This window comes from Harpia harpyja, chromosome 8, assembly GCF_026419915.1.
Source record: "Harpia harpyja isolate bHarHar1 chromosome 8, bHarHar1 primary haplotype, whole genome shotgun sequence".
Taxonomy (NCBI): Eukaryota; Metazoa; Chordata; class Aves; order Accipitriformes; family Accipitridae; genus Harpia; species Harpia harpyja.
In genome coordinates this window covers 36966531-36979051 of record NC_068947.1, presented here as the reverse complement: position 1 = coordinate 36979051, position 12521 = coordinate 36966531, and the positions used below count along the sequence as shown (strand labels likewise).

The window sequence follows — 12521 nt, the reverse complement described above, 5'->3', positions numbered from 1 at the left end:
CCTTTTCTCCCTTTTCTCCCTTTCTCCCTTTTCTCCCCTTTTCTCCCTTTTCTCCCTTTTCTCCCTTTACTCCCTTTTCTCCCTTTTCTCCCTTTTCTCCCTTTTCTCCCCTTTTCTCTTTTCTTTTCCTTTTTTTCTTTTTCTTTTTTTCTTTTTTCTTTTTTCTTTTTTCTTTTTTCTTTTTCTTTTTTCTTTTTTTCTTTTTTTCTTTTTTTCTTTTTTTCTTTTTTTCTTTTTTTCTTTTTTTCTTTTTTTCTTTTTTTCTTTTTTTCTTTTTTTCTTTTTTTCTTTTTTTCTTTTTTTCTTTTTTTCTTTTTCTTTTCTTTTTTTCTTTTTTTCTTTTTTTCTTTTTTTTCTTTTTTTCTTTTTTTCTTTTTTTCTTTTTTTCTTTTTTTCTTTTTTTCTTTTGTTTTCTTTATATAGACATTCACATGGGGGTAGGATGGGGAAAGTTAGTCAGATGAGAATTTGCTAAAGCTCAGCTAATCATTTATTAAAGCAGTCCCTGGCTTGCCAAACTCATTAATCTCATTTAACAGGGAAGCAGGGCTATGGTGCATGGTTTGCTGAAAGCACTGTGTTTACTAAGCAGTGTACTTCCTTCACAAGGGAAAGATTTAAATATTCACTGTGTCACTGTTTTATCCCTGAAGCTGAAGTAACGTGATGAGTCACTCGGTCAGCTCATGTCACGTGCTGGCTTTGGCCACAGACTGCGTGGGGTCAGGCATAGAGTTGCCAGATACAGGTCTGACCTGGATCCATTTGTTTTTCAACGTGTTCGTCATGTCTCTTGCATTCAGATGCAACCCGGGAAGCACGGGGCCCTGGGGGGGGAGAGAATAACAATGTCACCACTTGGTTCACCTTGAGAAGTAAGTGGTAATGTTCTCTTAGTGCCGTATGGCCCCCACGTTTCTGCCCCTCTAGTTCCTTGGAACAGGAGGCCTGGCAGAAATGTCCCAGCTGCCACTTCTTGAGTTATGTCTCTGCCTGCACCTTGGGAAGGTGGAGGAGCTGCCTCATGCCCCTGCCTCTCTTGTGGGAGCATCTTGTTGGGACCTCAGCTGTGTTTTCTGGTACTCTGGAGAACACCCATGCTTCAGTGTTTGGATTTGGGTCCAGGCACTTCTGGCAAAACTAATGACATCTCCTGTGCAGTTTCCACTTGGCACAAGTACGATATGCATAATGTCATGCATTCATTGTATGCATAACAGAGCATTCCTGTGCAAATGCCATAGCACTATTGTGCACTGCAAGCCTTCACGTAGTAGTCCCCAGGGTCAAATCCTGCCTAGATCAGTAAGTCTTTGTTAGTATCAGTGACTGTCTTGCCTCTCTGAAATACACTTTCCCCTAGGTTCTGTCCATACTGTGGTTTTATCCCCTGACTGGTATTTATATACTTCATTGTGATTTATAGTTTGGACATTGATAACTTGTTGAAATGAATATTCAGTGTTGGTCCAGCCTCTTCACTTTCCTTTGGTTCTGACTCCTGATCATGAGATCTCTGCTTGCTTTTGCTTTTCAGGTCTGCAGCTGTCTCTAACTTGACCTTGTCCCTTCATGCCTGCTGTTGTCATACTGTTGATGCATTTATTGCTTTCTGTCTGCTTTAAACTCCAATGCCTTAGTCTATGCCTTTTTTTCCCCATCCTAAAGATATCTCCTGTAATTTCACTTACTTTTGCCAGCTTCCATCTCCTTTTCATCTCTAGTTTCTGGAGCAGGTGGTTTATTTTTGCTGACTCCATTTCCTCTCATCTCTACATCATTTCTTAATCTCCTGCAACCGGGCTCCAGCCCTTTGAAATTATTTTGACCTAAGCTGAGACACCTTCTTCAGTTTCTTCCAGCTAAATGTAAGCTTCCTGCTTCCATGATTGTCATCCTGCTTATCCTTCTTCTTCCTAAACTTACCCTAATACTTTATCCTTACTCTCTTTTCTTCTTTCCTGGCATTTGCCTTTCTCTCCTACTGCTTCCTGACATCAGGAAGGCTTTTGTTGTCCTCAGTCTTTCATTCCTCCCTAAGTCCATCAGTCCCTCCTGATGTTGTGTAAACATCCTCTTCTGCTTTATTCTTTTGAATGTTTCCTTGTATCTTGTCCTCTTTTTCACTGTGCGTGCTCCAGGCCTTGCGGTGTATGATAACTGGATGTAGGGAGCTGCCATCATCAACATGTCCCGTACTGAAACTGGTTCCTTTTTCTCATACAAACCATCACCATCTGGCCTGCTGTCCATCAGCTGCAGAGAGTGCCCCTGGTTACAAACTTCCTCTTAGATGCCCCCTCCTTGCTTCTGGGCTGTTTCTCTGCCTCCACAGGCCAGCACTTCCCTGCTTGGGAAAGTGTCAGCATGTGTTTCCAGTGTTGCGTAAGTACTCTCAGTCATTGCTGCCTGCAGTGCAAAAAGGAGGGAAGCAATGAAGGGCATGCGTGGGAGGTTTCGGCCATTCTCCTGCGGGTAGATGGAGTACCACACTCTCCAAGGGCTTTCTGCTGGCATTGCTCACTGACTCTCGGCTTCTCCCTAAACTACACAAGGATGTGGCAGCGGTCCCATGCGTCTTCTCTGAGGCCTTAATACATCAGCTCCAGGCTGCAGTTCTCCCATCAGCTGGTAGATAAACATTACGTGTTGAGATCCATCTCCTCCCTGGGAATGTGAAAAGCTTGAGTGTTTGGGCCATTTTTCTCTGCACCTCCCACATGGAGCAATTTCTCTCAGTGCTACATGCCAGCCCTGGCAGGAGCTGTGCGATTTGGATCCGCTCCTTCATGCATCTCTGGAGTTTGGCAGAGCAAGCAGCAATAACTGGGCACCGGTGCACAACGGGCTGGGCCAGGCACTGTGTGCTGCCTGACTTCAAAGAGGAGGTGTGATGCCACCAAAATTGGGAGGGTGGTTACTTATTCTACACTGGGATTGTTACAAACTCGGGATCTGGCCCCTTGGCTGACCTGCTGTAGAAATGGAGTATGGCCATCCCTAAAATATCTCTTCCTTATCTGTGAACCTGCCGCAGAAGTGAATCGTCACACCACTGTGTTAGGGTCTCTACAGAGCATAAGGATACTACATTTGAGCCTTCAGCCCCATCGTGCTGTATTTTTCCTTGTGGCTGTAGACTATGAAAAAAGCAAACTTACTTCTGCTGCCAACATCTGTGCTTACATACATTGAGGAGTATTGCATTCTAGCACCTGAAACAGATGGACGTTTTAATTTTATGTACATGGCGAGAATGATGCTATGATAAAATGCAGTAGCTTCCTCTTAAAGCAATGCCAAGGCATATGACACTCATGTTTTTGTCTTTTAGCTGAGGTGGAAGGATTGCAGGTCACCGTGCCTGAGAAGAAGAAGGTGGCCATGTTGTTTCAGCCTGCTCTGCTTCGCTGCCATTTCTCTACTTCTTCCACCCAACCAGCTGTGGTACAGTGGAGGTTTAAATCTTACTGCCAGGACCGAATGGGAGAAGCTTTGGGTATGGCGACTTCTGGTTTACAAACTATGAGCAAGAGGAACCTGGACTGGGATCCCTACCTGGACTGTGTGGACAGCAGGAGGACGGTCCGTGTCGTGGCCTCCAAACAAGGATCTGCCGTCACTATAGGGGACTTCTATAAGGAAAGAGATGTCAGCATTGTCCACGGTAACTCTCCTACCCCAGTGATGCTTGGTGGGTGTTGGAATGGACCCTTAGCAATTTGGGATGCTGGAGGCTGGTGGTAATTGTTCAGTTAACTCCCTTAGAAAAGGCTGCTGGAAGGGAGCTGTTGTATGTCAGACATTTAGGATTCAACCAACCAACCCTAGACCCAAAGGTCATTTCCTTTGGTGCTTCCCTTCATCCAACTCCATGTAGGTCTCCAACCCTCATACAGTATTCTTTTCCCTTTGATGAAGTGGAAGGTTTTTATTCCTGGCTTCTGCATATTGCTCTGTATATAGATTTTCCTTAACAAAGGGGTGCCAGCAAGAGAGATATGAATTCAGTCTCTGCGGGCTAGGTTTTTCTTCTTTGCGAACTCCTGTGATTTTTTCCCAGTTCAAAATACCAAAATTATCCTACACCTCATGTTTGCTCAACTCTGGACTTCACCAGCTTACCCCATCATGAATCTAAACCCACGCAGCTTTGGGCAGTGTGAAAGGAAGAGATTTCCATGGGGTGAAGTCAAATTGGGTGGACATGGGGGATGGCAGGGTCCCTAAACATTTGGTCTGGAAGGCTATGTGAGAAACCTTGTTCCTCAAAAGCACAAAGCTTCTGCTTGACTCGGGACACCACCTCAGTCAGAAGTGGAGGCTCCTTGGTGTGGAGAGCACGTGATCAGCCTCAGCAAGGGGGAGTGTCTTCCTTTATGTCTCTGTGGAACGTCTTCAGCAGATGACTGAAGTGCTGTAGAGGACACACTGTCTAAGCCCTTCTTGCACGGCATGAATACTGTTGGGACCCCAGGCCTTGGGTGGTAAGGACAGCGAGTGACATTAGTTACCCCTTCTGCTCTTGGCACTTGCAGAGTGAGCTGCCTCTGCGGCATTACCTGTCTTCCCACTTAACAGCCACAGAGTCCTGAGTCTGTTGTTTTTTCCTGAATAGTGTGATATTCTGCATAAGGTTAATCCCTCTTCTTAGTAAGGTAATGAAATGGATTTGGGACATGGAGATGGACCCAGTGCTTTCAGCACTTCACTCTTCCTGTAGGTGTTGGAGGGAAAGCCTGACTTTTCTTCTTTGCCTTTCAGATGCAGACCTTCAGATTGGGAAGTTGATGTGGGGAGACAGTGGGCTCTATTACTGCCTTATTATCACACCGGATGATGTGGAGGGCAAGAATGAAGAATCGGTGGAGCTGCTTGTGCTTGGTAAGCCCTTTTGCCAGATTGCTTTTTCAGCAGGTAGCTGATGTATCTTTCCTGCTCTCTCGCTCTCTCTACATATCTGTGCACCATATTACTATGGGTGTAAGATCTATGTAAACCAGTCCCTGCAGTACCTTCACCATTGCCTTGCACCTTGTGCAGTCATTCACACCTAGGCAAAGTGGGTGGTAAACGCTACCAAACCAGAATAGTAATGTTTACACCCACACTGCTCACACGTTGCACAGGCGTAAATGACTACAGAGAGTGCAGGGCTGTGGAAAGTCAGAACCCTTGTTTTTAAAACATAAACCAATAAACTTGCAGCAAAGTGAGCACTTGAGACAGACTCTCTTAAAAAAAGATACCCAGAAGACATCAAATCATATGCTTTTTGCAGTCTTTTAACATTCTCTTTGTCCCACTCTTCTGACCTGTGAGGATGTCAAGAAGCATCATGTTTATCTGCTTATGTGTGTCAGTTTGGGAGATTTTTCTGTCTTCCTAATTATACTTGTGCAGTTAGAGGTGGAGTTTCACAGTCACCCTAACCAGGTCTAAGCTGATGCTGCCACTAAAAGGACCTGTCCTCTCTCCAGTATGCATGCTTGGCTCTGTTTCTGTTAAGCTCCCTTGAGCAGTGTGGTTAGCAGGATCAGTTTCTTTCCTATTTGCAGGGTTAGCTTTCAGTGATGGCTTCCACAATCCAGCTAACTGTAAAGGTCATAAAAGCACCCATCCCAGCTAGGCGAGAAAAGCAGAGTGGAATGGGCCTTTCAGGGACATTTGTTGACGCTGCCTTGAGCCAGCTGTAGTACTTCACCCCTAGACTGCCCCAGGAGAGTAAGATGAGTTTTTCCCAACTTACCTTAAGACCTGCTGACACCAGTGTTTGTCTGGTCAGCATGCTTGCATGGTTCTTGGGTGTACAGATTCTGTACATTCTGTGAAGGAAATCTTAAAAAGCTTGGGTCTATAGTGTGTAGGTGATATATAGAAGCATACAATAGAACATGTCTGTCAGGTACTCTTGCTTTCATGGCTAAGGTCAGAGTTTAATTGGCATTTATATTTGGAGCTGTAGTTGTCCTCACAAAATAAACCAGATTGAATGGGTGGGTGACTATAACAGTGCCATCACCTCCCCTGACTTTTCCAGATGTCAGTCAAGCAATGGACAATTGGAGAATGGGTCCCTCCAGAAAACGGTGTCATACCCCTGTCTAAATCCACAGTGTGACTGTGTATTATATGCTAGTGAATTACAGGCCCAAGGCTGACCTGTGTTAGTTCAGGTGAGGTTACCTCTGCCAGGTGGCAGTTGTAGCTGTTACATAGCCTTTCCAGAGGAGCTGTCTGTTGGCTGCATGGCGATGGGCTGCTGAATTATGTCCCTTCTTCACCTTCCTGTCCAGGATTTGGTGTCTTCCTCTTATGTGTGTCTACAACTGTGCTCAGACACCAGTGATGAAACAGTGCTATGGTAACAGGAAGAACCTGCTTTTCAGTGTGTACAGAAGACTATGTGGGGGGAAAACAAAGAAATCCCCTCCTCTGAAGCTGGCTTGATGATGTCCCTGGCCCCAGTTCATTGTGATTATGTTGGGAGGAAACACGTAGCTTAGGCTGCGTTACCTTGACCACATCTGCTTTTCTGTTCACTACAGTCTGTGGGTCTGACCTTGCACTTTGTGCAGCACTGTGCAAAGTTTGGCAGCAGCATGAAAGCATACTTGTCGTGGGCATACTTTGTTCTGCCTCATGCTGTTTGGCACAGCTTCTGTGTATTTCTTCTCCTGGGTAGCGTGTACGGAGGCAACATTCCAGCTTTCGGAGCGATTGCAGGTTATCCACCCATTTCCTTCCTTTTTCCCTTCCTTTTTCCCTTCCTTTTCCCCTTCCATCTTTGCTGGTATTTCTACTTTCTTTTCCTTTACCTCTTCCCCATTGATGGCTAGAGGAGGAAGCAGCCAGTGTTGAAAATACCTTTTCTTAATATTCTGGCATCTTCTGGGACATTTTTTATTCCATCCCACTGCTTCAAGGGAGACAGTGAGTACAGATGTAGATCGGAGCAATTCCACGGTCCTAGGGGACATGTGGTAAAAGGGTTTTGTTTGCTGTTTGCTGCTCTTTGGGTGGAACCCAGATTCCTTGTTAGAGTGGTTGGAGCAGTGGAGGGATAGTATTTGTGAGAGACGCTATGATTTCCACAGCACATTGCTTGCTGTTTGCTCTCTGCTGACAGTGGTCTTTCAAATATAATTTACATTGCTTATTTGGGGGCTGCTGCATGATTTAAGCATAGATTAGAATTTTGAATAGAGCAGAGGTTTTACCCACTCACGTTATCAGTGGAGAAAGACAGAAAAATCAGTAACAGAAAAGGAAATAGGAAAATATCCCTTCTTGTGGTTTCATATTAATGCCAAGATGAAAGGTGTGTTTAGGTTAGAGAAAGGTACTGCTGAACAGGGAAGTTTAATATCATGTAGAAACCTTGAAAGGACTGAGCAGCAAAAATGGTAGATAGCTAATAGCATCAATAAATTAATGGAAATTTGCTTAGCTAAAAGTGGAGGATCCTGCTTTTATACAGTGAATTACACCATTAACAATTGGTCAAAAGCTGCTTTATCACAACTTGGAGCAAAATCAAAATCCTGAGGAAATTACAATATTCCTTTTTTCTTAGGGAAGCAATCACAGAGACTTCCAGTGAAGTCTGAGTTGTCAGTCAGCCCGGGTTATGGTGGGATTGCATGTTGAGTTTTGTCACCTGGATGTGTCATGTTGACACACAAAGCGGCTGGACAACTCTAGATAGCATCAGAGAATCCCATGTGCTGTCTTCATTTCAGGCCTATTTCAGAAAAGCAGATAAGCATTTACTTATATCCATTTGTGCTCAGCAAAGCTACTAGGATTTATAACGCATACCTGATGTTAAGCATGTGCTTATGTGCTTTGCTGAAAAGACCATTCAGTAGGTGTAGCTTAGTCAGGGACTTTAACCCTCTCTAATGGAATCAGTGCAGGCAAGGGAAGAGGGATAGTAACCTCTGAGCCTCAGAAGCACAGAAGGGGATTGGCTGGTAGTGAACCTCTTGTAGAGTACGGGAAGAATTTAAATTAAAAAGTACTATTACACTTTTACTAAACATTTGTATCTTGGTGGCATTTGGAATCTCCAAACGAGGTCTAGCATGCTGGAAACTGTATGAACCCTGCTTCTGCTGCAGCAGGACTAGACTAGTACAGAGGTTAGCAATTCCACAACAGGAGTCAAGTGATGCTCTCTGCACTCGTATGTTTTACTAGAAATATAGAACCCTTTGCTGACATTACAACTGGGCTAGTGAATCCATTTGCAACTTTATACATTTGGTTTTTAGAACTAATGTGATTGAATCAAAAAGGCTGAATCCTAAGTTTAAGGAAGTCTACATTTCTATCTTAGTAGCTAGCAGCTGAATGTCCTGCTTCTTGAAACACAGACAGTGCTATTAATCAAACAGTTATTTGTAGCCCCTATGCACTGCTTTTTATATAAGAATGTCAGTGGGCTTCAGTAAAGTCAGTCATTGCAGCCTTTGCTGAAGGGAACTGCAAATGTACCAGTGCACTGGATGCAGGGTGCCTGGAGTAACCTTCGAATCAGAAATACAGGGCAGTGTCAGTGGATACCACGTCCTAGCTTCATGTGACCCAGCTCACATCAGGAAGCAGTCTAGCTTAATTGCATGAGACTGCATATAACCCAGTAAGCCTTTCCGAGAGCCAGAATTTACTAATCAGGTGCAGGGTCCTGTGAAAGCAGCTATACTGCTCCCTTCCCAAGCTGGTACAGCTATAGAGCAATGCCTGTAGGTATAGCTAGGCACAGCTGGCTACCCTGAAATGTGTAGGTCTGTGCAAGCTTGGCAATGTTTGCATTACAAGATTTTACATAGCTTAGACATGCATCATGAAGTCATGGTTTCATTCCCAAGGATGTGTCAAGCTCTTGGAAGAGGCAGGAAAGTGATCCACTAATCCCAATTGTTGGTTTGATACTTTGGTTAGTGATCCATGTGCTTTGCTAGACAGCTATTGCCTGCTTTTTTTTCTATCCAGTTTGGCAGCTCATACTACATAAATTATGTAGTAGTGAAATATTATTTTATAATTAATCTTTTGGAAGCTTCAGGTTCTACCGTTGTTACGCTTTAAATAAAAACAATTAGCACTTGAGGTTTTTGTTAATTTCTGAACTCAGCTAGCATTTAACATTGGTAAACTGACAGCTTTGGTAGTTTGTATTACCAGCCAATATCGATTTAGGCTAACCTCCCAAATTTATAAAGTCTAACACCCATAGGTCGGAAAGAATGTAGATGCATATACAACGCAGCATATTGCACAGTAATTAATGTACTAATAGAGACATGCGTTGGCTTTCAGAGAGAATAAATCTCTACTGGGTTGTGAGTGTATGGCGTGCAGTGCTAGTAAGGGCAGTTCTTACTCAGCAAAATGACTCAATAGCTGGTATAAATATAGCCAGGTTTGGAGTCTCTTGTGTGCCGGGAGAGACTGTATTGTAAGAGTTGGTGTGATTTTGGAGACAGGAAAGTTCTTGGCAAAATTTTGCCTTGCAGGACGATGGTTTTAGGATTTTGCTCTGTTTTGCTGAAAAGCTGCCAGTAGCTTCCGAGCCAGTACTTGGGTCACAGCAGTTGGCAGAGATGTCAGTGCTTCTGGCCATGTGTTGGGGATGAGAGGGCCAGATCTCAGCCGGGGAGGAATCTATAAGCAAGTTCACGTGAGCGCTCTCCGACCTTGAGCTGCGCCTTCGTGACCGAAGGCGAGTAGTGCCAGCAGGCGAAGGATGTGATTGGCACGGTAGCCCTCCACTTAAAAAGCCGGGAGAGGCGTTGATGCCAGGAAGGCCGCTGGTGTCCTCCGACCCCCAAAGTACTCATCCTGTCCTTGCTAGGCTGGCCGCTGCTGCCCTGCCCCGGACCGCTGTGCTGCCGCCTTTGTAATCTGGGTCTAATCCCCCTCGTCCTAGCCCGGCCTACTCCTAGTTATTTATTTCACACCATTTAGAAGTGCTACTTGTTGCCAAGGTTTTTTACCCCTCTTTTCCTCCTTATTTGCCAGCGACAGCCACACGCTGCTCACGTGGTTAAAAGACCTCCGTTACTAAGGTAGCCATGGCAACAGCCTCCTTGGAGGTCTTTGTTGCCTGCTAAAACTTTGATCTCCAAGAAGGGCTGCTGCTATTTCTCGCTCCAATTGAAGAGAAGGATGGGAAGAAAGGATAAAGTTTACTGTGAGCAGAGGGAGCACGGAGGGACTCATTGCAGAGCCATGCTCTCCCAATAAATCTCACAGCAGCTTCCTTGGAAAAGTATCTGATTTACAAGGCCCACGCACGCTTCCTCTCCTACGCTTTCCAGCTTCCCCTAAGGGCAGTGTCCCATGCCAGGGGCCTCTTGCTGTGGCATGGCTTGGCAAATTTTTCCGCCACTGAGGAAGAAATAGTTCCCCCTGTAGCTGCTGCCTCCCGTGGTCCCACTGCTGCAGGTAGGGCTGCGGAGGCAGCCCTCAACAGGGAAAACAATTCAACAGTTATTCCCATATTTACCCAATATTTATTGCATTTATGCAATTGCCAGTATTTACCATGTTCCCGTATTTACCCAATTGCCATGTTCCTGACTGCACCTGCGCCTACTTTATTCATGTCATCATTTCTTTTCAGCTGCACCACTTATCCTAATTATTTTTGTGTCTCTTCTCTGCAGACTCTCTGCTAATTGTCTGCTTGACTCCAGGTCCTCCCTGATCTGCTGCTATTTGCTCTCTCACTCTGTCACCTGCCTGCCTCCTGTGTATTAACTCCTGTCCTCGCTCACCTCTTCTGTATCTCTGCACCTCCTGGAGCCGCTCTGCACCCACTCAGCTTTTCCTCTCCCATTCCTCCTCCTGCCCTCTACCACTGTGCTCTGCCAGTGCAGACTGGGGGCTCGTGGGCTCCCTCACGCTTTGAGGCTGGCCAGGGCCTGGGGTGTATGGTGTGCCCAGCGAGAAGCCGCTGCGGGTGGGTAAAGCCCCGCAGCAGCACAGTGGGAGTAGAGACGGGTGCATGTCCCAGATCTGTGCTGGAATGAGGACAAGCTCCTAGCTCCAACAGAGCCACCTGGGACAGCCCTGGTAAATGGGGCCATCATCTATTCCCTCTTTCCGCCAGGGGTGTCTGCTGGGGCTTGGTGGTGAGAGCTTACACAGAGGACACATAGGCCTTGGGGGGGGCAGGCACAGAGCTACCACTCGGGGGCCATGCCCAGCCATGTCTTGGAGTGCCTGCGGTCCTCTTTCTCAGGCAGGCAGAGCTGCTGTGCAGAGGTGGTGTGGCCAGATGGTCTCTTGGCAGGATGTTTTACTAAATTGTTTTCTCCCCACCAATTGCTATCTAGCCTCAGCCCTCCACCTTAAAGCTTCCTTAAAAAAACAAGAGAGAAGTGAGGTGAGCTTAACACCCCTGGAAGGAGCAGCCTGGGCATAGAGAGCTGGGAGGGTGCTGGCCATGGGTGCTGTGGCCGTCTCCTGGCTGGTGTTTCAGCCGTGGGTCCAAAAGGAGGCCTTGCTCCCTGCAACCCTGCCCTCTCTGCCACAGCTTTGGGCACTGCGTGACCCACTGCGGTGCCATCCCGGGCTCCCCTCCGCCGGCTGCTGCCTGGCTTTGGGTCTTGCACAGGACGGGCTGGTAAGAGTCAGCGGTGGCCCTTGCACCCCCCCAGAGCCACCCTGTCCCTGCACCCGCTGGCTGGCAGGCTGACTGGTGGGCTGGGTGCTTTTGCTCCACTTGTTGCTGGCAGCAGCGACAAGAGGAAAGTCAGGAAAGTCGCCTTCAACGAGGGGCAGTGGCGGGGAGCCTCCCGTTGCTGCGGCAACCGCAGGGCAGCCATGGCTGCCGGCAGCCCCCCCCCCGTTGGCTTCACCCGCTAAGGGGGAAGTGCACGGTGTAGGGAAGGGTTATCTGTGAATTAATTCAGCCAAGGACAGGGAGGGAGGAGAGCTGTGGTGCACTGAAAGCTGCTGGGGGCACGGCAGTCTGGAGGCGGGCTTTGTGCTTGCTGGCTGTCAGCTAGGCTAGTCAAGACGGCAGAGTTCAGGCTGAGCCGGCAGAGTTCAGGCTGAGCCGTGCTGGGGTTCGCTGCTGCCTCGGGCCCTCCCAGGCTTTGTGCATCCCCCGCTGGTGGCTCTGGGGCCCCCAGGGCTGTGCTCCCCACTGTCCGGGCAGGGGGAGCAAATTCCCCAAGCAGATACTCAGCAGAGCCGAGTGAGGCTGCAGAAGCAGGGAAATACTCTACTGCTCATAGGTAGCACAGAGGAATTACCTTGGTTGTCTGTGTAATAAGTTACCACGCTCTCAAGCACTGTTATTTTTGAGGGATACTTCTTCCCCTTTGAATGTGTGGTTCCTCCTGCGGATCAGGAGGCACCATAAGATGCAGCACTAGCAGGGCTTGAGGCTGTTCGGGTAGGTTCAAAATAAAGCAGGCGCCTATTTGGACTCATGAGATGGAGCTTCTGCTCTTTATAGGTGTCACTCCCTTACCTCTGGTACCACAAATCCCAGCCCTAAATTA

At 46.9% G+C, this 12521-nt stretch overlaps 1 protein-coding gene across 4 annotated transcripts in view; it reads left to right on the top strand.

The window, feature by feature from the left end:
- ILDR2 (immunoglobulin like domain containing receptor 2) overlaps nucleotides 1-12521 on the top strand; it is a 44970-nt gene that overhangs the window by 7528 nt on the left and 24921 nt on the right. For all 4 annotated transcript variants that reach the window (XM_052794500.1, XM_052794499.1, XM_052794498.1 and 1 more), the window contains exons 2-3: nucleotides 3335-3667; nucleotides 4765-4884. In XM_052794500.1, coding sequence (XP_052650460.1) covers nucleotides 3335-3667; nucleotides 4765-4884 — 453 coding nt within the window. The remainder of the gene's footprint in view (nucleotides 1-3334; nucleotides 3668-4764; nucleotides 4885-12521) is intronic.